Source organism: Artibeus jamaicensis, unplaced genomic scaffold (genome assembly GCF_021234435.1).
Source record: "Artibeus jamaicensis isolate MK-2021 breed Jamaican fruit bat unplaced genomic scaffold, CSHL_Jam_final contig_2377, whole genome shotgun sequence".
NCBI lineage: Eukaryota > Metazoa > Chordata > Mammalia > Chiroptera > Phyllostomidae > Artibeus > Artibeus jamaicensis.
The window spans coordinates 333609-361133 of NW_026521496.1; the positions used below are offsets into that span (position 1 = coordinate 333609).

Here is a 27525-nt window from a genome sequence, read left to right on the forward strand (position 1 = left end):
CAACAAAGGCCAAGACAAAATTAGAGGGTTGTAACTTTTAGCCCCACCCCCTGGCCTCTGGGGACTAGAGATTGAGTTAATTGGCAATGGCCAATGGCTTAAATAATCATGGCTAAGTAATGAGCCTTCCATAAACCCTACAGTTGAGGGCTGGTGAACACATCAAGATGCTGGGTATGGCAATTCCAGAGGGCATGGGCTCTTCACCCACCACCCCAACCCCCATATTTTGCCCCATACATCTCTTCCATTTGGCTGTTTTACAGTTGTATTCTTTATTTAAAAATTAGTGATAATAGTTCTGTAAGGTATTCTAGTAAATTCTTGAACCTGAAAGGGCAGACATGGGAGCCCTCTGTTTGTAGCCAAGGTGGACACAAGTGAGGATAATGTGAAGACCCAATACCAGCAAATGGCATCTGAAGTAAGGGCAGTTTTATGGGAATGTACCCTGACACCTGTGGAGCCTGACCCTACTCCAGGCAGTGTCAGAACTGAGTTGAATGGTAGGATACCCAGTTGACTATTTGCAGAGAACTGGGGAACTGCTTGGTGTGAAAACTCCTATATATTTGATGTCAGATGTGAGCAAAAATAGCTCACATTATAGTGGCTATAATATATAGGGAAGACACGCTGTTCACTAGGTAACACAGTTAAAAATCTATTTCATCCCTTACTATGTGATCCTGGACAAGCCACAGCTCATTGAGTCTTAGTTTCTTCAACTAAAAAAATGGAAATGCCACCCTTGACCTCAAAAGATTATGCTAAGGATTAAACAGGAAACCTATATACGGTAGCCAATATACAGTAGGTACTTGATGAATGCGAGCATTCCTGCTCTAATGACCAAGTGCAGAGTATGCTCTATTGTACTTTGTTCCTGAGAAGGAACCACATTCCTTTTCAGTCCATAACCCAAAGGTGGAATGTGCTAGCATACATCAGAACACGGTGGTGAGGGAAGAATGGCTAAGTGGTTGGCAAAGTGACTTTAGGGTACAGTACCAATGATAAAGAAGCCTAGCATCCAGCCTTATAGCAGTAAGCTGACAGCATAAAAGAGCAGGTCTTAGATTTGGAATACTAATGACAACTCCCTGACTAACTAATGAGTTTCTACAAGCATTCGTGTCTGTATCATCTCAGTGAAAGAAAGTGAATGAAAAACACTTGAGAAAAGTAACTTTAATAATCGTATCTGAACTGTGATATACAAAAGTGATCATTTTCAGAATAAATTTTAAAATGGTCAGAGTAATTTCACAGAAAAATTTTCTAGAAATAACATAGTTCTATTAGATTTATAGAGTATGCCTAAAACAATATCAGAATATATGTATGGGGGGGGCAGAAACAGTGGGTGAAGGCAGAATTTACAAAAGTTAGAAACAAAACTTGCCTTTTGAGATCTCTCTCACCTTAAGCCTGAATGCTTCATGATCCCAAAGAATCCAACTACAACAAATTACCTCATAACTCAGTTTTTCTTTGAAATACAATACACAGGTTATATTCTCAAGTTGTATTAAGTTGCTTATACAAACTTAAAGTCATGAGCATGACTTCGGGATCTGCACTTTTTATGTCAAGTGCCTTAACTAAGCAGTTTAAGGCCTCCTGTATTTTTCCACACTCTTTCAATGCTTTTCCACGCATTACAAGAGTCTCATAGTCATTCATAGCCTCTCCTGCCTTATCTTTATCCTGAGGAGAATCCACCAACTGTCCACCAGACAAAAGCCCAGGGTCACCAGGAGAGGTCTCCTGAGCTAGAGCACCAGACTTAGGTGTAGTTACACAGCTGGACTTACTTTCTGAAGACAGGGTTTCTCTGGAAGGTTCCTCTTCTGTACAATCTGAGGCTTCGCCACTGCTTTCCTCCAGATAATCTTCAGCTACCTTTGCTTTACTGCTGGTTTCAAGTTTTTCCTCCATATCTTCCACATGGTCTAAAACAACATTAATAAGAGACCTCCTAGAAGCCAGGGATCTTCTAGAGTTTAGAGACTTATTTATACTATCAGCTATTTTAGGTGAAAAGAACCTTCCAGGTGGACTGATGTCACTTTTGGGAGTTGAAGCATCAAATCGTTTCACAGGTAAGAACTGAAGGGGAGATGTGTTGAATGGATTTGTGCTTGAAGTATCTTTAAAAGTATCATGTTCATCTTCACCATCTGAAACGATCCTTCTTGTTTTACTTCTGACCTTTACATTTACTACTTCTGACTCATCATTTTCCTCAGAAAGATCCATACTGAGCCCTGCTTTGCTATGCACAAACCTTGCTCTAGAATTTGCCTCAGAGTCACACAAGCTATTTTCTTTCTCAACATGCTCCAAAGACTGACTAGCAAGATTTTGTCCGTTGTCTGCAGAGTCTTCCAAGAAAAGATTGAAATCACACATATACTGTAGTGAAGATGCTAAAGGTTCCTCTTGCAAGTTGGTCTCATTTGCTTGAGCATCCTGCAGTGCACTGTGGGATACTGACAAGTCACCATCAGTTATTTCAATAACAGATGCATTTGATTTTATATCTTGATTTTCATTTGTTATGGGATTAGTGAGCCCGGGATTACACTGATGTAAAATCTCATCGTCCTTTTGTTCATCTAGATTTGGCCCAAGATCAGCTCTAATAGATTCGCTAAGCAAATAATTAAAACTTCCCAGAGTATTGTCTTGCATTACCTCCTGTGTAGGCCCCTCTTGTGATGCTTCTTTTTGTAGGGTCATTCCCAATAAAGAGTTGGTACAGATTTCTTCTACACTTGCACACTCCTTGGGTAAAGAAGCTACAAAGTCAGCATCAAATGTCCTTTCATGTGGGTGCCTACCATCTTGTCCGATGGTAACATTCATCTTTATATTTGAAAGGTAGTGTTTCTCACTCTCTTCAGGCAGATCATCAATGATTACACTTGCCATTTGGGAACTGATTTCTTCCTCCTGGGTATGATGAGTAGTTAAAAGAAGTGAAGGCTGGGGTTGTGGTTTATTCACTTCAGGGTATTTCTCCCTTTTTTTAGAAGTAAATACAGGTTGTCTCAACAAGATCCCCTCATTTCTAGTTCTTTGTCTTTCCATTAAGAGCTCTGTATTTTGAGACTCAAATTCAACCAGGAATTGAGCTTTCTGAACCCTTTGTTGAATATAGTGAGAGTCTTCTAACTCATCAAGCTCTTCTTTAACAGATAGATCATGTGTGTACAACAAATCATGGTCTGAGATTCCAGCTATCCCCAAAGAATGCAGGTAGGCAATATGTTCATCTAGTTTCTTATCAGATCTCCTCTGAGCAGCATGCAAAGACTGAAGCTGCAGCTGGGTTGCAGAGCTCTGAAAATCCTCGATTGTGAACAGCTCTCTCAATTCTTGTTTACTAAAATATCGGAAAGGGTTCTTCTTATCCCCAGTAGTTTGTCTTACTAATGAGTCCTTGAAAACCTGTCTTCTGTATATTTTTTCCTCTACAGTTCCACAAGTGATTAGCCTATAAACCACAACATTTTCTTTTTGTCCGATTCGGTGAACTCTATCTACAGCTTGAGCATCAGTTGCAGGATTCCAGCTAGGGTCAAAAATGACCACCCTAGTTGCTGCAGTTAATGTTAAGCCAACACCACCTACTTGAGTGGTAAGCAGGAAAACAGAGTAATCTTTATTTTGCTGGAATAAGCTAATTCTTTTTTCTCGTTCCATAAGATGAGTAATCGTTCCATCGATTCGCAATACCTTAAAGTACCTATTCTTTAGGAGGCGTTCGATGATGTTTAGAATTTGTCTTGATTGGGAAAACACCAGAGTCTGATGCCCTTCATCTCGCAGTCTCTTAAGAAGGTCCATTAGAAATATCATTTTTCCAGATTCTTTCATCAGTGTATCATCAGATATTTGACCAATATGGTCCACATCTGAGGAATCTTCCTCTTCATTTTCATCTTGAACAGAGAATCTGACAGCCCCTAGATTCAGCAAATGACAAGCCCGTGCAGAGAGCAGCCTAGGATGATCACACAGCTTCTTTAGGACACCTAACTCAGCCAGAGGTGAGCGTGTCTCCATTAACAATTCCTTGATGTGATCTAGGGACACAAATTTCCTGTATATTTCTTCTTGTAGAGGTACAAGACGTATCCAAATAATTAAATCATTTTTCCTGGAAAGGGAAGGCATTTCATAAATGGCATCAGCATCTGGATTCTTTTCACAAGGTCTGACCTCTGAGCTGCTTGACTTTTTCTTCTGTACTTCTTCTTTAGTCCTCCTGAGAAAATAGGGTTTTATTATCGCCATTAAGTTTTCAGATATTTTAAATCCCAAGGCTTTTTCCCCTGGAGTTGCATCCTTTTCTCTTGCTCTAGTAATAGGATTTTCATACTCCATTTTAAAGGTTTTTAACGTTCCTAGCAGGGACCCTTGACAAGCAAAATCAAACAAGGACCACAGCTCTTGTAAATTATTCTGGATTGGGGTTCCTGTGAGGAGGATGCGGTTCCTTGCAGGGACAGCACGAGCACATACTGCTGACTTAGTAGATGAAGATTTTATTTTATGTGCTTCATCAAGGATGACATAGTCCCACAAAAACTGTTGGCCATTCAAGGCCGAAAGTTGCTGCCAATTATTGATTAACATTTGGTATGTAGTGATAATGACACCATTCCTTTGCTGAATCCGACTGAGGTTTCTGGTACGTTCATCCTTACTAGGACCATGAAAGGTTTTGACTCTCATTCCTGGAGTCCACTTGTCAAATTCTTTTACCCATGTGCTAATAAGACTGGTTGGCATGATCAGCAGCACATGATTCACAAGTGAAGCATCAAACATACCAGAAAGGAAAGCGATGATTTGAACAGTCTTCCCCAATCCCATATCATCTGCCAAGATACCACCTTTTCTTCCATCCCTGTATAGGCTGTATAGGAAAGCTACGCCTTCCTTCTGGTGTTCAAATAGTTGGTCATGCAGTTCTCGATAAAGCAGCAGGCCAGAGTTGCACACATCTGTGAATTCATCATCTCCATGATCTGCCAACTCTTCCAAGGCTTCCTGTAGCTTTTGGATTCTGCTCATCAGCTTTTCACTGGGAAAAATATCCTTTGCCAAATGGAAAAGTTTAAATGCTTCTTCCAGATCTCCATTCTTAGTTGCTTCTTTGGCCTCTTTCACATATCTTTTAAAAAGAGGTAAAAAAAATGTATATGTATTAAGATCAGAAAGAAAGAAAACAGATTGAACATTCTGTCTAAAAATACTTCAGAGTCCATTTTGAAATCCAAACTGCAGTTAGGCTTTTAATAACCTCAGTTGAAGACGAGGATTAGCACAGAAGATGCCAATGAAAGCTGGCATCACTTAAGACAAATATCCACCAGACATTGCCAGCAACACCTTCATGCACTAGTTGTGGGAAATGTATGTGGCAAAGGTTATTTGTTCCACAACATTAAAAAAACACTGCCACCCTTAAGAAGTACAGAGTGGTTTAAAAAAAAATAACCAACCTATATTGTGGGAGTATGGAAACAGGAAAGATGTATCAGCACTTAGGCCTTATTTTCCTGGACTTTTGTGATGCATTTGACACTACTGATCATTTTGCTCCTTAAAACTCCCCCCTTAAAATTCCCTCCTTCCACCAGATCCTGATAGATTCCTCCTGGTTCCGCCACACCCCACCCCCAATCACTGGCCATTTCTCCTCTGTGTCCTTCCTGGACTTCTATTTTTCCTCCAAGAGGGTTCAGTCTTGGACCCTCTTCTCATTCCTTTTACTCTCCTCAGGTTCTCCTAGAGCTTCCACTCCCACCTGTGTGCTCATGACTCCAAAGTCACTCTCTCCAACCTAGGTCTTACCCCAAGCTCTAGTCTAGACCCATATTCTAACTACCTTCTGGACATCTCCACTTGAAAGTCTCACAGGCACCTCAAATTCAGTTAACCACAAATTAAAATTATTATTTCCTCTCCCAAAACATACCATACACTTAGACAAATGAGTTGGAAATCTGAAGATCATCCTTGATTGCAACCCAAATATGAGTCATCTTTGACTTCTCCCCATTTTACCCCTCCAGCCAGACAGTCCCCAAGTCCAGTTAACTTTATTTCCTGACTATAACCTGTGTCTTTCTCTATATCTCTACCACTATTGTGATCCAAGTCATAACCTGACTTTGGCCACAAGTCTTTGGCCTGGAAACTGCAACTTCCTACTCACTGGTGTCTCTACATCCACTCTTGATCCCTCCAAATACACTCTCTACAAAGCAGCCAACGATATTGTCTTAAAATATAAAAGGAATCATGTCACTCCTCTGCTTAAAATTCTTCAGTAGTTTAAGATCAAGTGATTTCAAAAAGATGCCAAAAACAATTCACTGAGAAAAAATAGTCTTTTTAACTGAATATCCATGTACAAAAGAATGAATAGGTCCTCTTCCTCACACTATATATAAAATTTTAATTCAAAATAGATCAAAGAACTAAATAAGAACTAAATCTACAATAACTATTAAAAGGAAGTAAAAGCACAGATCTTCATGACCTTGGATTTAGCAATGGCTTCTTAGATATGCCAATCATATGAGCAACCAAAGGAAAAAATAAATTGGGCTTCATCAATATTAAAAAACTTTTGTACTTCATCTGGCTGGTGTAGCTCTGTGGATTGAGCACGGGCCTGCAAACTAAAGGATCACTGGTTCGATTCCCAGTCAGGGCACATGCCTGGGTTGCAGGCCAGGTCTCCAGCAAGGGGCACACAAGGCAACCAACCATACACTGATGTTTTTCTCCCTCTCTTTCTCCTTCCCTTTCTTTCTCTCTAAAAATAAATAAAATCTTTAAAAACAACTTTTGTATTTCAAAGGATATCGTCAAGAAAGTAGAAGGACAAGCCATGAAATGGGAGAAAATCATATACCTGATAAAGGATTTGTACCTAGAAAATACAAAGAACTCTTAAAACTCAATAATTAAAAGTCAACCAATTAAAAATGGGCAAAGGCTGTGAAGAGACATTTCTCTAAAGAAAATATTCAAATGGCCAATAAGCACATGAAAAGATGCTCAACATCATTACTCACCAAAGTAATGCAAACTAAGACCACAATGAGATTCTACTTCATACCCACTAAGATTGCCAAACAAAAGGTGAGAAAATACCAAGCATTGAACTGGAACTCTCAGAACACTGTTGGTAGGGAAGTAAAATGGTGCAGCTGCTTTGGAAATCAGCCTGTCAGTTTCTCAACAAATTACATATAAAGTTATACATAGACCCAGGAATTTTACTCCCCCCAGGAGAAATGAGAACTCTTGTAAAATCCACAGAAAATCTTGTATATGAATGTTCATAGCAGTATTATTCATCAAGCCAAAAGGGGAAATGACACAAATATCCATCAACTGATGAATGAGAAAAATGATCTATCCATTCAGTGGAATGTTATGCAGCCATTAACAGGGGATAAAATACTGATTCATGCTACAACTTGAAAACATTTTAACTACATGAAATAATAAGCCAGTTACAAAAGGCCACACATTTTATGATTCAGTTTACATGAAATATTTAGAATAAACAAGTTCACAGAGAAAGGAAGTAGGTTAGTGGTTGCCAGGAGCTGAGGCTAGGGGATTCAGGAACTGGGGATAGTGATGGCTAAAGGGTAAGAAATTCCTTTTTGGGGTGATAAAAATGTTCTAAAACTAATTGTAGTGATGAGTATACAGCTCTGTGAATATACTAAAAATTACTAAATTGTACATGTTAAAACGGTGAATATATAGTATGTCAATTATACCTCAATAAAACTGTTAACAAAAAAATCTTTATTGGCTTGCTGTGGCCTACAGAATGAAGTTTAAGCTCCTTAGCTTGGCATTCCAAAACAGCCAGGAACTGCTGACCTCTCTGCCTTAAATCTTGTCACTTCCTGCTTCAAATATTTTATTTTTTACCTCTTGTCCATCATTGCTACTTTGTGTTCTCTAAGCTTAGGCTCACAGCAACCTCCACCTCCTGGAATGCACTCTAAGATAACTTCACTGAATTCATTCTTTAAGATAGGGATGTCTCAATATTCTGCAGAATCTCCTGGAGACCTTGTTGAAACACAGATTGCTGGACCCCAGTACAGATTTTCTGATTCTGTAGTGAGGCCCAAGAATCTGCATTTCTGTAACTTTATGAGGTAATGCTAATGCTTATGGTCCACAAACCACACTTTAAGAGCTGCTTTAAGATATATATCAGGACTCAGTGAGGTTCCTCTCTTTTCTGAGGTTCCTCTTATTTAATAAGTAGTTTTTCCCAGCTTTGCCCCATTTATGAGATAGGCATCTAAGAATTAATTTTTTGAAAATGTGACCAGATTGGATTAATACTGTGGTATATTCATACAATGGGGTACTACTCAATAACAGAAAAGAGTGAAGTACTAGATGTATTAATCCATGCATTAATTCATACATGTATCAATTTCAAAAGCATGCTGAGACAAAGTAGCCAATCATAACTGTATAAGCAGTGTGACTTTATTCATATGAAGTTCTGGAGTGGACAAAACTAATCTATGGTGAAAAACATCAGAGCAGTGGTTGCTTCTGGAAAGTGGGAGTGGGGACTGCTGGGGAAGGGGCATAAGGGAACTTTCTGGGGTGATAATAATGTTCTATACCTTGACAGGGATTTGGGTTACACAGGTGTATGCACTTGTCAAAACTCACCAAATGGCCCTGGCTGGTGTAGCTCAGTGGACTGAGTGCCAGCCTGCGAACTGAAAGGTTGCCACTTCAAATCCCAGTCAGGGCACATGCCTGGGTTACAGGCCAGGTCCCCAGTTAGGGGTGTGCAAGAGTCAACCAATAGATGTGTCTCTCACATCCATATTTCTTTCCTTCTCTTTCTCCCTCCCTTCCCCTCTCTAAAAAAATAAAATAACTCACCAAATGTACAACATAAGATTTGTGCATTTTTGTATGTAAATTTTATTTCAAAAGAAACAAATGAAACATTGAAATCTAATTAATGGTATGCATGTTAAAATGGGAGAAAGTACCCTGATGCCTGCAATTAACTTTGAAATGTATCCAAAATATAGATTGGCTAAGGATATGTGATAACAAGTATACTGAAATGTTAATAACAGAATCTGGGTATTGGATCAAAAGAAAAGAAAAAAAGAAAGACAGCTTTGCCCATAGATTGCTGCCTCAGTTTGGAGTCACACCTAACTGGGAGTCATAACACACTGTAATTTGGCTTCTTACCCAAGCACTATAATGCAACTGTTTTAACCAAAAGCACCAATGACCTTCATATTGCCAAATCCAATGGGCACTTCTCAATCTTTATCTTCCTTGACCTTTCTGCTGCACTTAATACCACTGACCACCACCTCCCTTTTGAAGTTCTTACTCCTTGGGTACAATGGTACACAACACTCTCCTGGATTTCTTCCTTCCTCTCTAACCATTCCTTCTCAGTGTGCATCTTGACTTCCTCTCCCTCTGCCTGTCTCCTTATGAATGTTCGTTTTTCTGGGGATCTTTTTGTCATTGCCCTTCTGACTCTATGTATTCCCCCCTGGTTTTATCCATGGTAGTGGCTTTGTGGCAGGTTGAATGGCATCCCCCTGTGAATGTGATCTTACTTGGAATTAGGGTCTTTGCAGATGTAATCAAGATGACATCTTATTGGATAAAAGTGGGTCCTAATCCAACCTGACTGGTGTCTTTATAAGGGGTACAGTTGGATATAGAGAGACAGAGTGGAGAATTGGAAGACAGAGGCAGATATTGGAGTGATACATCTACAAGCCAAGGAACTGTAAGATGATTGCTAGCACCACCAAAAGCTAGGACAGGCAAGAACAGATAGATTCTCATGGTCTTCTAAGAAAAAAAAACTAACCCTGATAACACCTTGATTTCAGACTTCTGGCCTCCAGAACCATGAGAAAATAAATTTCTGGGGTTTTCTGTTGTGGTGAAATCTATATAAAACTTGCCATTTTATCCATTTTTAATTATACTTCAAAGAAATTACATTTAAAATGCTATACAACCATCACCACTATCTATTTCTAAAACTTTTTCATCACCCAAATAGAAACTGTTCCCCATTCTCCTCTGTCCCCAACCCCTGGTGACCTCTGTCCTACTGTCTCTAGGTGAATATTCCTATTCTCAGTATCTTATACAAGTGGAATCATACAATATTTGTCCTGTTGTGTCTAGCTTATTTCACTTGGCATAATGTTTTCAAGGTTCATCCATATAGTGTGTCCCAATGTGACTCCTTTTAAAGTTTGGATAATATTCCATAGCATGTAAACACATTTTGTTTATCCATTCATCTATTGATGGACACCTGGGTTGTTTCCACCTTTTGGCTCTTGTAAATAATGTTGCAATAAACAATGATGTACAGGTATCTGTTTGGGTCCTCATTTTCAATTATTTTGGGTACATACATAAGAGTAGAATTGCTGGATCACACAGTAATTCTGCACTTAATTTCTTAAGGAATGGTCATTTGTTTAAGGGGACTGAGGGATGGATGTGGCAGAGGTACAATTTTAACTGACACCTGAAAAAATCCAAAGCCACTGTTTTATTCACAATTCTATCTTCCCTCCATATATTTCTCCTAGGCCTACCATCAAGGTCCAAAGACCTGCTTCCACCCTTCCCATCTCCACCATGTTCTAGCAATACTAAATTCCTACACTGCTCTGAAGAGGCCATGCTTCTTGCTTCTCACTCTTTATACATGAAATTATCTAGTACGTCATGTGCATCAGCTTCTTCCCCACTCCTTAACTAATTCCCACTCACCCTTTAAGTCAGTAAAGGTATTATTTTTTTCACGAAGCCTCCTCTAACAACTCCCCCTTTCTCTCTCATGCACGCACATGCGCAGCCCAAACCCTATAATTCTGGATTAGGGATATATTTTCTGTATTTATATCTATCATATGACAATTTTCATTTGTCTTTCTTCCCCTACCAGACTATAAGGACATGTGTCTTTTCCACCACTGTATCTTTAGCAACCAGCAGTGTTGGCTGGTCCACAGGAGACATTAAGTAAATGTTTGCTGAAGACATGAAAGTCAGATCAAGACACTCAAAAGTTAAGTGAAAGAAAGCATCTTTCAGATATAATGGGCAATGTTTTGTCTTTCCAGGAGTTTGCAACCCTCCATCAAAGCTACCTTAAAAGTTCTTCCACTAACAGTATACGAGCAGACTATAACATGCCCAAAAACCTAAGACCTGGTATGTAAAACACCCTTCAAGACAGCACATCAAGCAGAATTCAGAGATCACTTCAACATTAATACAATTTAGGTGTGTTTATAAGCAGCCAAGTTTGAAACAAATCCAAAGTATCATGCTACTAGAGATCACAATGGAAGTACTTGAGCTTCGTGGTGTTCCAGAAAGTCTCTCTCTCTCTCTGAACATTCTCCTGTGATAATTGCCCAATGTTTACAGGTCCTCCATTGGTTAATTGTAACCGCTGTGGTTGCAGGACATCTGACAAACTAAAATAAGCTCCAGTTGTTCATCAAATATGTATTAAGGACTTTCCATGTGTAAAGCAGGTCTCTGCCTTCATGTAGCATATAGTACAGGGGACTGATATTTATCAAAAAAAACACATAAATAATTAGTTATAAACTTTAATAACAGCTATAAATGAAAAGGATAGAGGGCTATTAGAGCATACCACAGGGGAACCCAGAATTGAAGAACAGTGGCCCTCAAACCTCACAGAATTCTATTTTAACTCTCCAGGTTTGGTCCTTGCTGAACACACCCAAAGTGTAGTTGTCTCAAAGTAAAGACCTATAGGTACAAAGCAAGTAACAGAAACAAGTGAAGCTCCGGTATGAAAAGCAACACTGAGACCCATATATCCCATCTAAAGGGGGAAAACAGCTGTCCATCCCTAAATGACAATTGCAGTGCAAGGTTACCAAGATCATTTGATGGTTGAAAAAGAGTAGGAAATTCTAATTTTTTTATGTGAATTCTCCTGATTTTTTTTAAGTTTATTTATCTTTAGAGGGGAAGGGAAGGAGAGAGGGAGAGAAATATCAATGTATGGTTGCCCTTTGTGTATCCCCTGCTGGGAACTGGCCTGCAGGGAACCAGCCTGCAACCCAGGCATGTGCCCTGACTGGGAATCGAAATGCGATTGTCTGGTTCGCAGGCCCGCGCTCAATCCACTGAGCTACACCAGCCAGGGCTGAATTCTCCTGATTTTTAAATGGTAATTAATGCATACATTAAAAAAAACAACAAAAACACTGGGACTTCCGCCAAGATGGAGGTGTAGGTAGAAACACTTTGCTTCCTTGCACAACCAAACCTAAAAACAACAAAGTTTTAACAACAACAAACACAACCAAACCACAGAAAATCGAACAATACAGAGTCCGAAAACAACGGACCACTCAGCTAAACTGGTGAGAGGGGCAAAGCCAGCAGCAGAGCAGGTCGGGCAAAAAAGATCCCCCGACCTGGGCAGCGTGCAGGCAGCCGAGGGCACGGATCCCAGGTGCAGGGGTAGCTACAGGCGGACCCAAGGCACAGCGCAGCTAGCTGTCTGTCTGCAGTCGCACATTTGCACGCAGATAAACCAGTGAAGAGATGTGCACTGAGACAGACCGTGCAGGCCCTGGGGCAGGGCGGCAGGCTCGCACATTTGCACTCAGATAAACAGGCGCGGGCGAGTGGTGAGGCAGACTAGGAGAGCAGAGAGGACTGCCATTGCTCCCTCTCTGACCCTGCCCCCACATACAGCATCACAACTCAGCACCCTGGGTGGCCCCACCCTGGTGAACACCTAAGGCACCTCTCCTCATATGTAACAGGCACAAACAGATAAAAACATGGCTCAAGAACAACTCACAGCCCCAGAGCCAATAAATCTAAGCGATGAAGAAATAGCCAAACTTTCAGATGCACAGTTCAAAACACTGGTGATCAGGATGCTCACAGAACTGGTTGATTTTAGCCACAAATTAGAGGAACATATGAAGGCTAAACTAATTGAAATTAATGGAAATGCACAGGAAACCAATAGTAATGGAAAGGAAACTGGGACTCAAATCAAGGGAGCAGACCAGAAGGAAGGAAAAAATGATCAAACAGAAAAATACGAAGACACAAGAATTCAAAAAAATGAGGAGAGACTTAGGAACCTCCAGGACATCTTTAAACACTCCAACATCCAAATTATAGGAGTACCAGAAGGGGAAGAGGAACAGTCACGAGTCGAAACCTTATTTGAACAAATAATAAAAGAGAACTTCCCCATTCTGGCAAAGGAAATAGACTTCCAGGAAATCCAGGAAGCTCAGAGAGTCCCAAAGAACTTGGACCCAAGAAGAAACACACCAAGGCACAGCATCATTACATTAGCCAAGATTAAAATGAAGGAGAGAATCCTAGAAGCAGCAAGAGATAAGGGGACAGTCACCTACAAAGGAGTTCCCATCAGACTGTCAGCAGATTTCTCAAAAGAGACCTTACAGGCAAGAAGGGGCTGGAAAGGGGTATTCCAAGTCATGAAATCTAAAGACCTACATCCAAGATTGCTCTATCCAGCAAAACTTTCATTTAAAATGGAAGGGCAGATAAAGCACTTCTCAGAGAAAGTCAAGTTCAAGGAGTTCATCATCACCAAGCCCTTATTATATGAAATGTTAAAGGGACTTACTTATCTAAGAAAAAGAAGATAAAAAAGATGAACAGTGAAAGGACAGCAAACTCACAGTTATTAATAACCACACCTAAAACAAAAGCAAATTAAGAGGACAGCTAGATCAGGAGTGAACCATAGAAATGAAGATCTCAAGGAGGATTAGCAACAGGGGAGTGGGAGAAGGAGAAGGGGGGAGAAGGTACAGAAAATAAGTAGCATAGACAGTAGATAGAAAATAGATAAGGGGGGAGGGTAAGAATAGTATGGGAAATATAGAATCTAAAGAACTTGATACATGTGTTCATGAACTAAAGGGGGGGAATGGTGGGGGAGCGGTGTGCAGGGTGGAGGGGAATGAAGGGGGGAATAGAACAAATGTAATGGCATAATCAATACAATAAAAATATATATTAAAAAAACACTGGGGGTTATTTCTAGTTAAGATGGAGACATAGGTAAACACGGCTCACCTCCTTGCACAACCAGAGCAAAAATTACAATTAGACCACGAAACAAATATCACCCAGAACCATCAAAAAAAACTAGCTGTATGGAAGTTCAACAACCAAGAAATTAAAAAAGCCACATTCGTCCAGACAGGTAGGAAGGGTAGAGACGTGGAGATGCATGGAGACATGGAGAGGAGCCAAGACAGATGGGCAGTCCCACACCCACATGTGGAGGATGAAAATTGGGAGGGATCCAAGCTCCACACCAGACCACACAGCCCAGGGTTCTAGTGCCAGGAAGATAAATCCCCATAACTCCTGGCTGTAAAAACCAGTGGACATTGTGGCAGTGGAAGAAACTGAAATTCTCAGGAGTATCCTTAAAGGACATGCAACAGACTTAGGACTTAAGCAGACTTACTCCCTCTGGACTTCAGCACCAGGACAATAGCTAGAAGGGCAAAAAAGTGGCATAAGGAGAGAAATTGAAGTGTTGGCACTTGGGTGAGTGCCGGAAGACAGCTTCCTCCTGCACAAAACTCCAGAAGCCAGGTGGTGGCACTGTCCCCTCTCTAAGCCCTCCCCCACAGAGAGCCACAGATCAGTGACACAGGTGGCCCTGACCTGGCGAATACCCAAGGCTCTGCCCCATCCAACTTACCTGTGCACTTTTCTACAATAGGCCTCACTACTAAGACATGGAGTCGAAGCAGCTCTACCCAACACACAGAAACAAACACAGGGAGGTTGCCAAAATCAGGAGACAAAGAAATATGACACAAATGAAAGAAAAGAACAAAACTCTAGAAAAAGAACTAAACAAAATGGAGATAAGCAATCTATCACATGCAGAGTTCAAAACACTGGTTATTAGGGTGCTTAAGGAACTCACTGGGTACTTCAACAGCACAAAAAAAGACCCAGGCAGTCGTGACAGGTATGGCTCAATGGATTGAGTTCTAGCCTGAGAAGCAAAGGGTAACTGTCCAATTCCCAGTCAGGACACATGCCCGGATTGGAGGCCAGGTCCCCAGTAGGGGACCACACATTCATGTTTTTCTCCCTCTGTCCCTCCCTTCCCTTCTCTCTAAAAATAAATAAGTAAAATCTTTTTTAAAAGACTGAGGCAGAAATGAAGATTACACCAAAAAGACAAATTTACAGGGAATCATCAGTGAAGTGGATGAAGCCAAGAATCAAACCAATGATTCGGAACACAACGAAGAAAAAAACATTCAATTACAACAGCAAGAAGATAAAAAGAATTCCCCTCAAAAAACAAAGACCTGAGAATAGGCTAAAGAGCATTTGGGACATCTTTAAATGTACCAACATCTGAATTATAGGGATGCTGGAAGGAGAAGTGAAAGAGAAAGAGCAAAAAATCGAAAACTTACTTGAAAAAGTAATGAAAGAAAACATCCCTAATTTGGTGAAACAAACAGACACTCAAGTCCAGGAAGCACAGAGAGTCCCAAACAAGATGGAATCAAAGAGGACCACACCAAGATATATCATAATTAAAAGGCCGAAGCTTAAAGATAAAGAATCTTAAAAGCAGCAAGGAAAAAGCAGTGAATTACCTACAAAGGAGTACAGATGATTTCTCAAAAGAAACTATGCAAGCAAGAAGGGACTGGCAAGAAGTATTCAAAGTGACGAAAAGCAAGGACCTACATCCAAGATTACTCTATCCAGCAAAGCTATCATTTAGAATGGAAGGGCAGATAAAGTGCTTCCCAGACAAGGTCAAGTTAAAGGAGTTCATCATCACCAAGTCATTATTATACGAAATATTAAAGGGACTTAGTTAAGAAAAAGGTCAGAACTATAAACATTAAAATGGCAATAACTTTACAACTATCAACAACTGAATCTAAAAAACAAACTAAGCAAACAGAACAGAAACAGAATCATAGATATGGAGAGCATTTGGAGGGTCAACAGTTAGGAGGGGAAAGGGGGGAAGGGGGAGAATGGGGGAAAAGGTACAGGGATTAAGAAGTACAAATTGGTAGATACGAATAGACAGGGGGATGTTAAGAACAGTATAGGAAATGGAGAAGCCAAAGAATTTATATGCATGACCCACTGACATGAACTAAGGGAGGGGGAGATTGCTAGAGGGAACAGGGGGTACCAGGTGGAAGCGGGCATAATCATTAAAATATATTTTTTAAAAACCCTGGGCAGATCCTGTCTGGTGTAGCTCAGTGGATTGAGCGCGGGCCTGGGAACCAAGCAACCACGGTTTGATTCCCAGTCAGGGCACATGCCTGGGTTGCAGGCCAGTTCCCAGCGGGGGACACACAAGAGGCAACCATACATTGATGTTTCTCTCTCTCTCTCCTTCCCTTCCCCTCTAAAGATAAATAAAAATAAATAAAATCTTTAAAAAAAAAACAAAAAAACCCCAGGGCAGGGCAAACAAAACTTATCTGTGAACACAGCTCATGAGCTGCCGGTTTGTAACCTCTGGTTTATCTCAACTTGAAAAAGTACCATTGACTCTGCATGGCTCTCCCCTCCAAATGCTTTCTCCAAAAAGGTGAGGGGTAGCCCTACAGCTCTCAGGATCAGAGCCTACACAAGGTTTGATTTGGAGCTTAATACCGTCCACCTGTAAGACCAATCACTTAAAAACAGTGTATGGCTTTCTGCAGTATATACTATCTGTGTCACTGGCTTTGGATTCCACACATAAGAACTAACTGGACCAAAGCATAATATGGACCCAAAGAAATCCAAGATTCTTAGTGCTCTTGCAGGTCCCTCATACTCTGTCACAAAGAGAATACAAGCAGACAGGAAGAGCAAAGCCTGTTTCAAAGTGGGTAAAGGCAGGCAAGGATCTGGTCCCCCTTCTTTGTAACTTTGGTTGAACCGGGTAAATACCTGTCTGCCAGAATAAACAGGAAGAGAGCAACCTCTTGCATGTTAACAACATGCCCTCAGAAAACAGCTGACCCTCCTGGCTAATTACTCTGGAAAAAACCCCAGCTAATTAACAATTATGCCAAAACCAAAATTATCCTTTTTCTTTGGCACAGTAAATATGTTTTGGCATCCAGATAGATGATAGCAGCCAATGTCCTCAGCAGAAAAAAGTTTTATTATTTTGGGAAGCATTAGGTGGTGAAAATCCTGACTGGCCCTTTGAAATAAAGTCTAATTAAAATTTTTTTTAATTCTTCAAGAACAATATTAACTTCTTTTACAATAGGTATAGACTTTTAGTGCTTCAAGCCTCCAATCTTCCAGCCTAAAGTTATCTAGTTAACCATCACATTAGAGTGCAAAACCCTGGGACTTCAAGCAAACACTTATTCCTAAATTTGAACAAAGCTAGCGTTGTTTGGAAAGAACTCCTGAACCCTCATGTATGCCTTCAATTCACCTTCAGGCCACGTCAGTGGTGAAGTAGACAAGACCTTCCATTATGACAAGAGTATAAATCTAAAAACAAACCATGACCTATGTGGTGGTTACAATAGTAAGTCATTAAACTGTTTTATATTTCAAAACAAAAGTTTTAAAGAATATTACTTATGTACCCTAGTGGCCAGGGTGTAAAATCTATCACCAGAACAAAAGGTGGATTTCACATCTTGTTGAGTGGACAAAAACACACAGACACACACAGACACGCACACACAACAAAACACAACAACAACCCTAATCCCTGCACCAAAAAAATGCCTGAAGTATGGGTGTTTTATGTTGTTCCAGGAAAGAGTCTCCATGTTCAATCCTACTCCACTGAGCTCCATGTCTGTACTTATACTAGAACCACATTGTCTTGATTACAATAACTCTATAGTAAGTTTTGAAATGAGGAACTGTGAGTTCTCCAACTTTGTTCTTTTTCAAGATTGTGTTGGATATTCTGGGACTTCTGCATTTCCAAAAGGCTTTTATAAGAGCTTGTCAATTTTTGCAAAAGGAAAAAAACAACTGGGATTTTTGTCAGATATTGCATTGGAATCTGTATATTACTTTGGGGAGTACTGCCATCTTAGCAATATTAAGTCTCCCAATCCATGAACACTGGCTATCCTTCCACTTATTCAAGCCTTCTGGAACCCCCTTCAACAATGTTTTGTCATGTTCAGTGTATAGTAAGTCTTGCACTTCCTTGGATAAATTTATTCCTAAGCATTTTATTCTTTTTAGTACTACAGTAAATGGAATTGTTCCTTTAATTTCATTCACTGCTATGTATGGAAATACAAATGAATTTTTAATATTGATCTTGTATCCTGTACTTTTGCTGAACTTGTTTACTAGCTCTTAGTTTTTTTGTGGATTCAGAGGCCTTTCTATATAAAAGATTATTCCATCTGCAAATACAGATATAGTTTTGCTTCTTTCTTTCCAATCTACATGTCTTTCATTTCTTTTTCTTGCCTAACTGCCCTGGCTAGAACCTCTATTACAGTGCTGAATTATAATAAATTACAATATTGAATATAAGTTAAAAGAGCAGGCATCCTTGTCTTGTTTCTGATATAAGGGGAGAAAGCCTTCAGTCTTTCATCATTAAGTATAATGTTAACTTGGGTTTTTGTAGATACCCTTCATCAGGCTGACCAAGTTATCTTGCATTCCCAGTTTGAGTGTTTTTATCATTAAAGAGTGCTAGATTTTGTTAAATCTTTTCTACACCTATTGAGGTGAACACATGGTTTCTGTCTGTGGTTTTCGTCCTTTGGTTTTGGACAAGTTACATTACATGTGACTATTATCAAGGAGAAATGTCAAGTATGTACTTGGATACAGGAGTCTGGAATTCAGAGGAGGTCAGGACTAATGTCAAGAATGTGAATACTGTCAGTATAAAGATGGGATTTAAAGACAAGAACCTAGGTAAGATCAACAAAGAAAGAAATACAATAAAAAAAACCACAGCAGTCCAACGCTCCAACATTAAGAACATTTACAGAAGAATTCCAATTAATGAATACAGAAAGAATGGCAAAATTAGAAAATCACCACTTTGTAATCCATAATGAAGTAACTGATTTTGGGCACTGGTTATCAATGGATGAAAGGGTGATGAAGAACTAGATATTCACAGGATGTTCAGGTGTCCCCAACATATTACTTATCCATGAAAAGCAAAAAATGCAACTCTGCAAAGAAATGATCAGCCTGTGACCAATCTGAACCCATTACTTAATATTACGAAAAGCAAGAAAATCAGACACTACATGCTTCCTGCTATGATGTAATATTAAATACATTGCCTCCCCTACTAAGTATCCATGCCAAAAATATTGAACGTTAATCTTTTTTTGCTCTAGAACAGTTTAATTTTTTATTGAGGTATTATTGACATACAACATTATATTAGCTTTAGGTATACAACATAATGATTTGATATTTGTAAATATTGCAAAATGATCACTACACTAAGTCTAGTTAGTTAACATCAGTCACCATACATAGTTAGAAAAAAATTTTTCCTTGGGCTAGCAACTTTTAACAACTCTTAGCAACTCTCAAATATGCAATACAGTATTACTATAGTCGTCACGCTTTTCATTACATTTCCCACTACTTACTTATTTTATAACTGAAAGTTTGCACCTGTTGATCACCCTCATCCATTCTGCACACCTCCTATAGCCCTCCTCTAGCAACAAGGAATCTGTTCTCTGTATCCATGAGCTTGGTGGTTTTGTGTTTAGATTCCACATATAAGTGAGATCATAAGGTGCTTGTCTTCGTCTGACTTATTTTACTTAGCATAATGTCCTCTAGGCCCACCTACATGTTGTCACAAATGGCAGGATTTTCTTGTGTTTTTTTAAACAGAATAATATTCCATTGTGTATATATACCACATTTTCCTTATCCACTCATTTATCAAACCTTTACATTTCAATTACAGGAGATAAGAGAATAAGCAATGATACTACAAGGAAGCCATCGGACTAATCCAAATTATTGGCATTGAAATAAAAGTGGAAGGTGGGGAGAGACTGTTCAAGATTAACAGGCTTAAGCCCTGGCTGGTGTGGCTCAGTGGTCGAGTGCTGGTCTGTGAATCAAAGGGTTGTGGGTTCAATTCCCAGTCACAGCACATGCCTGGGTTGCAAGCCAGGTCCCCATGGGGGGGGCATGCAAGAGGCAATCACACATTGATGTTTCTCTCCCTCTCTAAAAAATAAAATAAGCAAAATAGTTTTTAAAAGATTAAGCGGCTTAAGAAATATAATCAAATTCTTTTGGGGGATCCTGATTGAAACAAATCCATTATAAAAAGACTTAAGACTGTTTCAAAATTTAAACATAGCCTATGTATTAACTGATAACAAAGAATTCGTTTATTTTGTTAGGTGGTAACATGGTATGATGGTTTTGTAAGAATATGTTCTTGTTTAGGGATGCGTACTAAAATGAAATGCTGTGATGTCTGAGAATTTACCTTAAAGTACATTAGAAGAAAATGCAATTGAGAATATGAGGAGGAATCAGTAGCATCTGAGAAGCAGCACCCAGTGAGGCAGGAAAAAAATCAAAAGAATGAGGGGTCCTGGAAGCCAAATGAATTGAGTGCTTCTTTTTTGTTGCCTCTCACACATCCCTAACTGGCTTGCATCCAGGCATGTGCCCTGACCAGGAATCGAACCAGTGACCTTTTAGTTCTCAGGCCACAACTCAATCCAGTGAGCCACACCAGCCAGGGCTAATCTAGTGTTTCATGGAAAAGTGATCTGTTCTGTCAAATACTGCTGGTAGGTCAAGGGCGATGAGGATTACAAGTTGACCATTAAATTTGGTTATATGAAAGCCTTTGGTGACCTTGACAAAAGCAGTTTGTATAGAGTAACATGAGAAATTGGGAGACATAGAGAATGGAGAAAGAGAGCAGATGGATGAAGCAAGACAGAGTGGACAACATGGAATACAAGCAAGTGGGTGACAGAGAAGGTGGCAGAGACAGTGAGTGACAGAAAGAAAAAGTAAACAACATAGGAAAGAGGGTGGGTGATTCTGCCAGTCATCATTTTTGCCTCTCAGTTCCAAATTCACTCCTCAATACCTGTTCTGTGATAACAGACAGAATTCCTTTAAGCATATACAGCCAACACAATGCTAAGTTTTCTCAGTAGAGGGCACCTGAGGGACACTGCAGGAAGAAGAGGCTCTCCTGAAGTTGCCAGCTGCTGCAGCACAGTGGGTCAGCCACACACCAAGAACATGCAGTCCCACCGTGACCTTGAAGTGTCCACCTGGCCAGGAGATGACCTTCTTGCAGCCCTCACTACATGGAAACCAGTTCTCCCAGCAGCTCACCTATGCCCTGGGCCCTACTTCTTTTGTCTGTGTAAGCTATAGGCTGCTGATGGCCTGCTCCCAACCCACACTCCAGAAGGTTGCTTCCTGTTAGCCTAGAAAATGCGGACCAGCTCATGGCCTGGGCAAGACCACATACTTCTCTGCTATCCAGTGCTCAGAACTATAACTTCTCCAAGGGGGTCTGAGCCTCAGCCTTGAGGAGAGGGCCCCCTTCCAAGTGTGACCTTTCTTGGGTTCTCTTCCATAGTCCTAGGGAACCATAATGCAATTTCCTTATTTCTATAGCATCTCACTTATCAGTTTAATAATTTATATTAAAATTCATGTTTTAACATACTGTATGGCTTCTACCTCCTGATTGGACCCAGAAAGATACAGTGACAGAGAAAAAAGAGGATATGTGAAAGAATGAGAATGTGACAGAAGTAGGTGACAGGGAAAGGGTGGGTAACAGAGAATGGGTCATAGAGAAACAGGCAGAGAATGGGTGATAGAGATCATGGGTGACAGCGAAAGGGGGAAGGGGTGACAGAGTACAGAGTGGGGAAGATGACAGAGAAAAAGAGGGTGGATTGACAGAAAGAGTAAGTGGGTGAGAGAATGGATGACAGTGTAAGCAGGTAGATGACTGTGAACAGATGGGTGACAGAAAGGAAAAGAGATGCACGACATAGAGAAGGGGCTGGTGAGTGACAGAGAAGGACAAATGGGAGAGAGCATGAGAGAGAATGTCAAAGAGGGAGAGTGAGCAACTGAGGTAGGTAACATACAGGGAGAGATAATGGATGACAGAAAGAAACAGAGACAGAGCCGGGAGGGGGGAGAGAAGGAGCATGCCAGAGAAAGGGGAGGCAATGGTGGGGGGTGCAACACAGTAGAAGCATGTGGGGCATAGAGCACAAATGGGCAGTGGGCATCAGAGAGGGTAAGAGAGGAGCTGGTGGGCTGGCACCACCAAGGGAGAGCAGACCTGACACGGTGTCACAGTTATCAGATGTGATAGCAGATGAAGATATGTGAATAAGAAAGCAGGTGTGACAGCAAGTTTCAAAGTTTTCTTTCATCTTTTAGGCAGGAGAGGCAGAAATACAGGGAAAGAGAGGAACAGAAAGGAAAAGGAGGAAGAAGGACAGACAGAAATTGTGAGAGCAGGACTGTGCCAAGGAGCAGAATTATAAACAAAATAGAAGGTAGAGAAGGCAATGCTTTTTATGCAAGGTGGTTTCAGTGTCAGGGGGATTTGGAAGAAGATGGGAGAGAACTGAGAAAGCTTAGGAGTGAAGGGAACTATGAGAGTTGAGGGGCGAGGGAAACTGTGAGAGGAAAGTATGCGCCGTGACACCAGAAGATGACTGTGAGATAAGGGGGTGACTGTTGAAGGGAGTGGAGGAGAGGCAGTTTGAGAATGTCATGAAGAAAGCTCCTGGGAGTGAGCGAGAGACAGCTGCCAGCGTGAGAGGCCATGTTAAAGAAACTATGAGAGGCCCTCTTGCTTGCTCACACAAAGGAGGGGAGGGGACTAAAGGCATAAAGCCTTTTCATCATTTTCCAGATGGCAAAACCGAGGGTCAGAAACGTCAAGTGACTTGTCTGAGGTCTCCCAGGTAGCAAGTGTCAGAGCCATCATGTGAAACACAAACGGCTCAACTCTAAAGCCAGCACTCTATCACACCACACTGCCACCCACTGTTCTCCCCAAATCTTAAGTCAAGTAACTTGGTCCAAAAATGTGCTCTTATTTCCTCTGTAAGCAGACCTATTGGCTTTCTTTTAATCCTCACCCAAGGACATGCTTATTGATTTTAGAGAGAGAAGAAGACAGGGAGAGAGAGGGGGAAAGACTGATTGAGAGAGAAACATTGATCTGTTGCTTTTCCCATGTGCCCTGACTTGGGACGCAACCTGCAACCTTAGGTATGTGCCCTGACTGGGAAGCAAATCCGAAACCTTTCAGTTTACAGGAGGATGCTCCAACCAGCTGAGCCACACTGGCCAGGGCTGGCTTTTAAGAGCCTGAAAACATTAAGTTTTTGAAAAGGGAGACAGAATTGTTCACATCCCCATTTTTTCCTTCTTACTACATAAATTTAAAACTTCTAAAAAAATAACAACTCATAAACACAGACAATAGTATGGTGATTACCAGATGGAAAGGGGGTAGGAGGAAGTAGAAGAGGGTATAGGAGGGATAAATGGTCATGGAAGGAGACCTGACTTTGGGTGTTGAACACAAAAAACAATATACAGATGATGGATTATAGAATTGTACAACTGCAACCTATATAGTTTTATTAACCGGTGTCACCTTAGTAAATTCAATAAAAGAAATAAAGTACAGTATATTGAAAAAATAAATTAAGTTAGAATTGAACCAGCCCTGGCTGGTGTGGCTCAGTGGATTGAGCACTGGCTTTCAAACTGAAAGATCATGGGTTCGATTCCTGGTCAGGGCATATGCCTAGGCTGTGAGCCAGATCCCCAGTTGCGGGTGTGCAAGAGGCAACCAACTGATTTATCTCTCACACGTCAATGTTTCTCTCCCTATCTTTCTCTCTCCTTTCCCCTCTCTAAAATAACCAAACAAACAAACAAACAAATAAATAAATAATAAATAAGTAAAATCTTTTAGAAATTGAACTATAAAAAATAAAGGGATTGGCAAGAAACATTCAAAGTAATGAAAAGCAGAGACCTATAGCCAAGATTGCTCTACCCAACAAAGATATCATTTAGAATCAAAGGGCAGATAAAGAGCTTCCCGGATGAGAAAAAAACTAATGAAGTTAATCATCACCAAAGTATTACTATATGAAATGTTAATGGGACTTATTTATTATTTTCTTAATGATTTTATTTATTTATTCTAGACAGAGGGGAAGGGAGGGAGAAAGAGAGGAAGAGAAACATCAATGTGTGTTTGCTTCTCACGTGCCCCCTTCTGGAGACCTGACCTGGCTGGCCTGCAACCCAGACATGTGCCCTGACTGGGAAAGAACCCAGCAACCCTTTAGTTCACAGTCTGGCACTCAGTACACTGAGCCATACCAACCAGGGCTTAATGGGACTTATTTCAGAAAAAGAAGATCAAAACTATAAACAATAAAATGGCAAAAAACACAAACTATCAACAACTGAATCTAAAAAAACAAACTAAGCAAATAAGAACAAAGACAGAATCATGGATACAGCGTGTTTTGATGGTTGCCAGATGGGAAGGGGGTGTGGGGGAATGGGTTAAGAGATGAGGGGATTAAGAAGTACAAATAGGCAGTTACAAAATAGCCATGGGGATGTAAAATACAGTATAGGAAATGGCATAGCCTAAGAACTTATCCGCATGACCCATGAGCATGAACAATGGTGAGGGGAATTGCCTAAGGAATGGGGGGGCAGTGGGTGGAGGGAGGCAAAGGGGGAAAATCAGGACAACTGTAATAGTATAATCAGTAAAACATAATTGAAAAAAAAAGACTTGTGCATCAAAGGACTCAATCACAGCCCTGACTGGTGTGGCTCAGTAGACTGAGGGAGGGCTGTGAGCCGGAGGGTTGCTGGTTCAATTCCCAGTCAGTGCACATGCCTGGGTTGTGGGTCAGGTCCTCAGTGGGGGCCACGTGGTGGGCAGCTACACACTGGTGTTTCCCTTCCTCTCCTTCTCCCTCCTTTCCCCCTAAGAATAAGTAAATAAAATCTTAAAAACAAACAAATAAACAAAGGACTCAATCACAAGAATGAAAAGGCAACCTACAAAATGGAATAAAATATCTGCAAATCATATAGCAGATATGGGGTTAATATCCAGAATATATAAAGAACTATAACTCAAGCCCTGGCTGGGTACTCAATTGGTTAGAGTGTCATCCTGATACACCAAGGTTGTGAGTTCAATCCCTGGTGAGACCACATACAAGAATCAACCAATGGCCCTGGCTGTTGTGGCTCAGTGGATTGAGTGCCAGCCTGCAAACCAAAGGGCCACCATTTCAATTCACAGTCAGGGCACATGCCTGGGTTTTGGGCCAGATCCCCAGCAGGGGATGCACGAAAGGCAACCACACACTGATGTTTCTCTCCCTCTCCTTCTTCCTCCCTTCCCCCCTCTCTAAAAATAAATAAAATATTTTTTTAAAAAAGAAGCAACCAATGAATGCATCAATAAGTGGAACAACAAATCAATTTCTCCCTGTCTCTAAAAAAATAAAACCAATAAATGAAAAGAAAAAGTACAACTCAACAACAACAAACTACCCAACTAAAAAAGGCCTTGAATAGACACTTCTCCAAAGAAGACATACAGATGGTCAATAGGTACATAAAGATTCTCAATATCAGCAATTATTAGAGAAATGCAAATCAAAACCCCAATGAGATAGCACTTCACTATCATTAGAATGGCTAGTAACAACAACAAAACAGGGAATAAATGTTAGCTAGCATGTGAGGAAACTGGAACCTTTGTGCACTGTTGGCGGGAATGTATAATGGTGCAGCTACTCTAGAGAACAGTATGGCAATTCCCCAAGAAATTAAAAATAGAACTATCATGTGATCCAGGAATCCCACTTCTGGGTATATATTGAAAAAAATTGAAAGCAGGATCTTGAAGAGATTATTTGCACACCCGTGTTCACAGCAGCACTATCACAATAGTCAAGAGATGCAAGCAACCTAAGTGTCCATTGATGGATAAAGAAAATGCATACAATATATGCATACAATGGACTATTATTCTGAAAGGCAGGAAATCTTGTCACATGACACGGCATGGATGAACCTTGTGAACATTATACTAAATGAAATAACCCAGCCACAGAAAGACAAATACTGTATGATTCCTCTTACATGAAGTCCCTAAAAGAGTCAGATTCACAGAGACAGACTGAAAGTAGAATGATGGTTGCCAGGGGCTGGGGAAGGGGCTGTTGTTTCATAGGTACAGAGTTTTAGTTTTGCAAGATGAAAAGAGTTCTCAAGATGGATAGTGGTGGTAGCCGCACAACAATGTTAATGTACTTAATACCACTTAAGAATGGTTAAGATGGTAAATTTTATGTTATGTGGATTTTATCACAATCTAAAAAAAACTGTAATGCTTATTCCCACATCACCATGCCCTCTCCATCCTTAGCCATCTGGAGAACAACTTAACTCATTTTTCAATACAAATCTCTTCCTCTTGTGAGGACTTCCATTCTCTCACCAACCCTTGTAGTCTGCCATTCCCTCCTTTAATGCCCATACTATGCCTTGCACATTATACCTCTTATAGAACTTATTAAATATTATCGGTTTACCTATTCCTTTCCACTACTAAATTGTAAGCAATCTGAGGAGGGGGGATGATAATTTATTTGTTTCTGTATTCCCTAGGTCTGGGGATGGTAGGCTGGAAAGACTCAAGAAAAGCTACATCTAATCTAATCTGCCTATTGGCAAAACTAGTCCTGAATATTAAAAAAGAAAAAGAAAAGCTTGATCAATTGAAGCTCTAGCTCTTAAGGAGTTCATAACGGTGAATCATTTGACCCAAAACGAGGATACTGGAGGGCTCCCCAGGCTTTATAAATCTGAGTAGGTACCTGCGCCCTACTCTGCTCCGCCTCAGTTTTAGGCGCCTGGGAGGGTCCGAGTCCCCCTCCCCTTGACTCCCAACCAGGGCCTGAGAGCTGGACCCACCCAGAGGCCCAGACATACCTCAGGTAACAGGCAGCCTGCTCTGGGCTTAAAGCCTCGGCTTCCACAAACCCCTGGGACGCCTCCATGACTTTCAGTTTAGGTCCCAGGAATCTCCGCCGAAGATTGAATTTCGCTCGCTCCCGCCCTGCGCATGCGCTGTGCGCATAGAGGGAGGGAACAGCTCCAACCGTCAGCCTCCCGGCTGGTCAATCGCCATTACCACGTTCTGGCGTCACCATTTGAGTCCTGCCCACAAAGGTCGCGCGCCTGCGCATACACGCGCTGGCGCTAGGAGGCCTTCTGCGATCCGTAGCGCGAAGTGGGCGTGTCCTCCTGTTTTGAGTAGCGTCTTCA

The 27525-nt window shown here is 40.8% G+C and overlaps 1 protein-coding gene across 1 annotated transcript; it reads right to left on the reverse strand.

Moving 5' to 3' along the window:
• Nucleotides 1–1176: 1176 nt before the first annotated feature.
• Nucleotides 1177–27324, reverse strand: ERCC6L (ERCC excision repair 6 like, spindle assembly checkpoint helicase). Its single transcript, XM_037145450.2, has 2 exons — nt 27190–27324; nt 1177–5188 (listed from the first exon to the last, which is right to left on the reverse strand). Exons 1-2 carry the CDS (start codon nt 27255–27257, stop codon nt 1522–1524), a joined length of 3735 nt encoding a protein of 1244 aa, XP_037001345.2. The 5' UTR covers nt 27258–27324; the 3' UTR covers nt 1177–1521.
• Between the last annotated feature and the right edge of the window lie 201 nt (nt 27325–27525).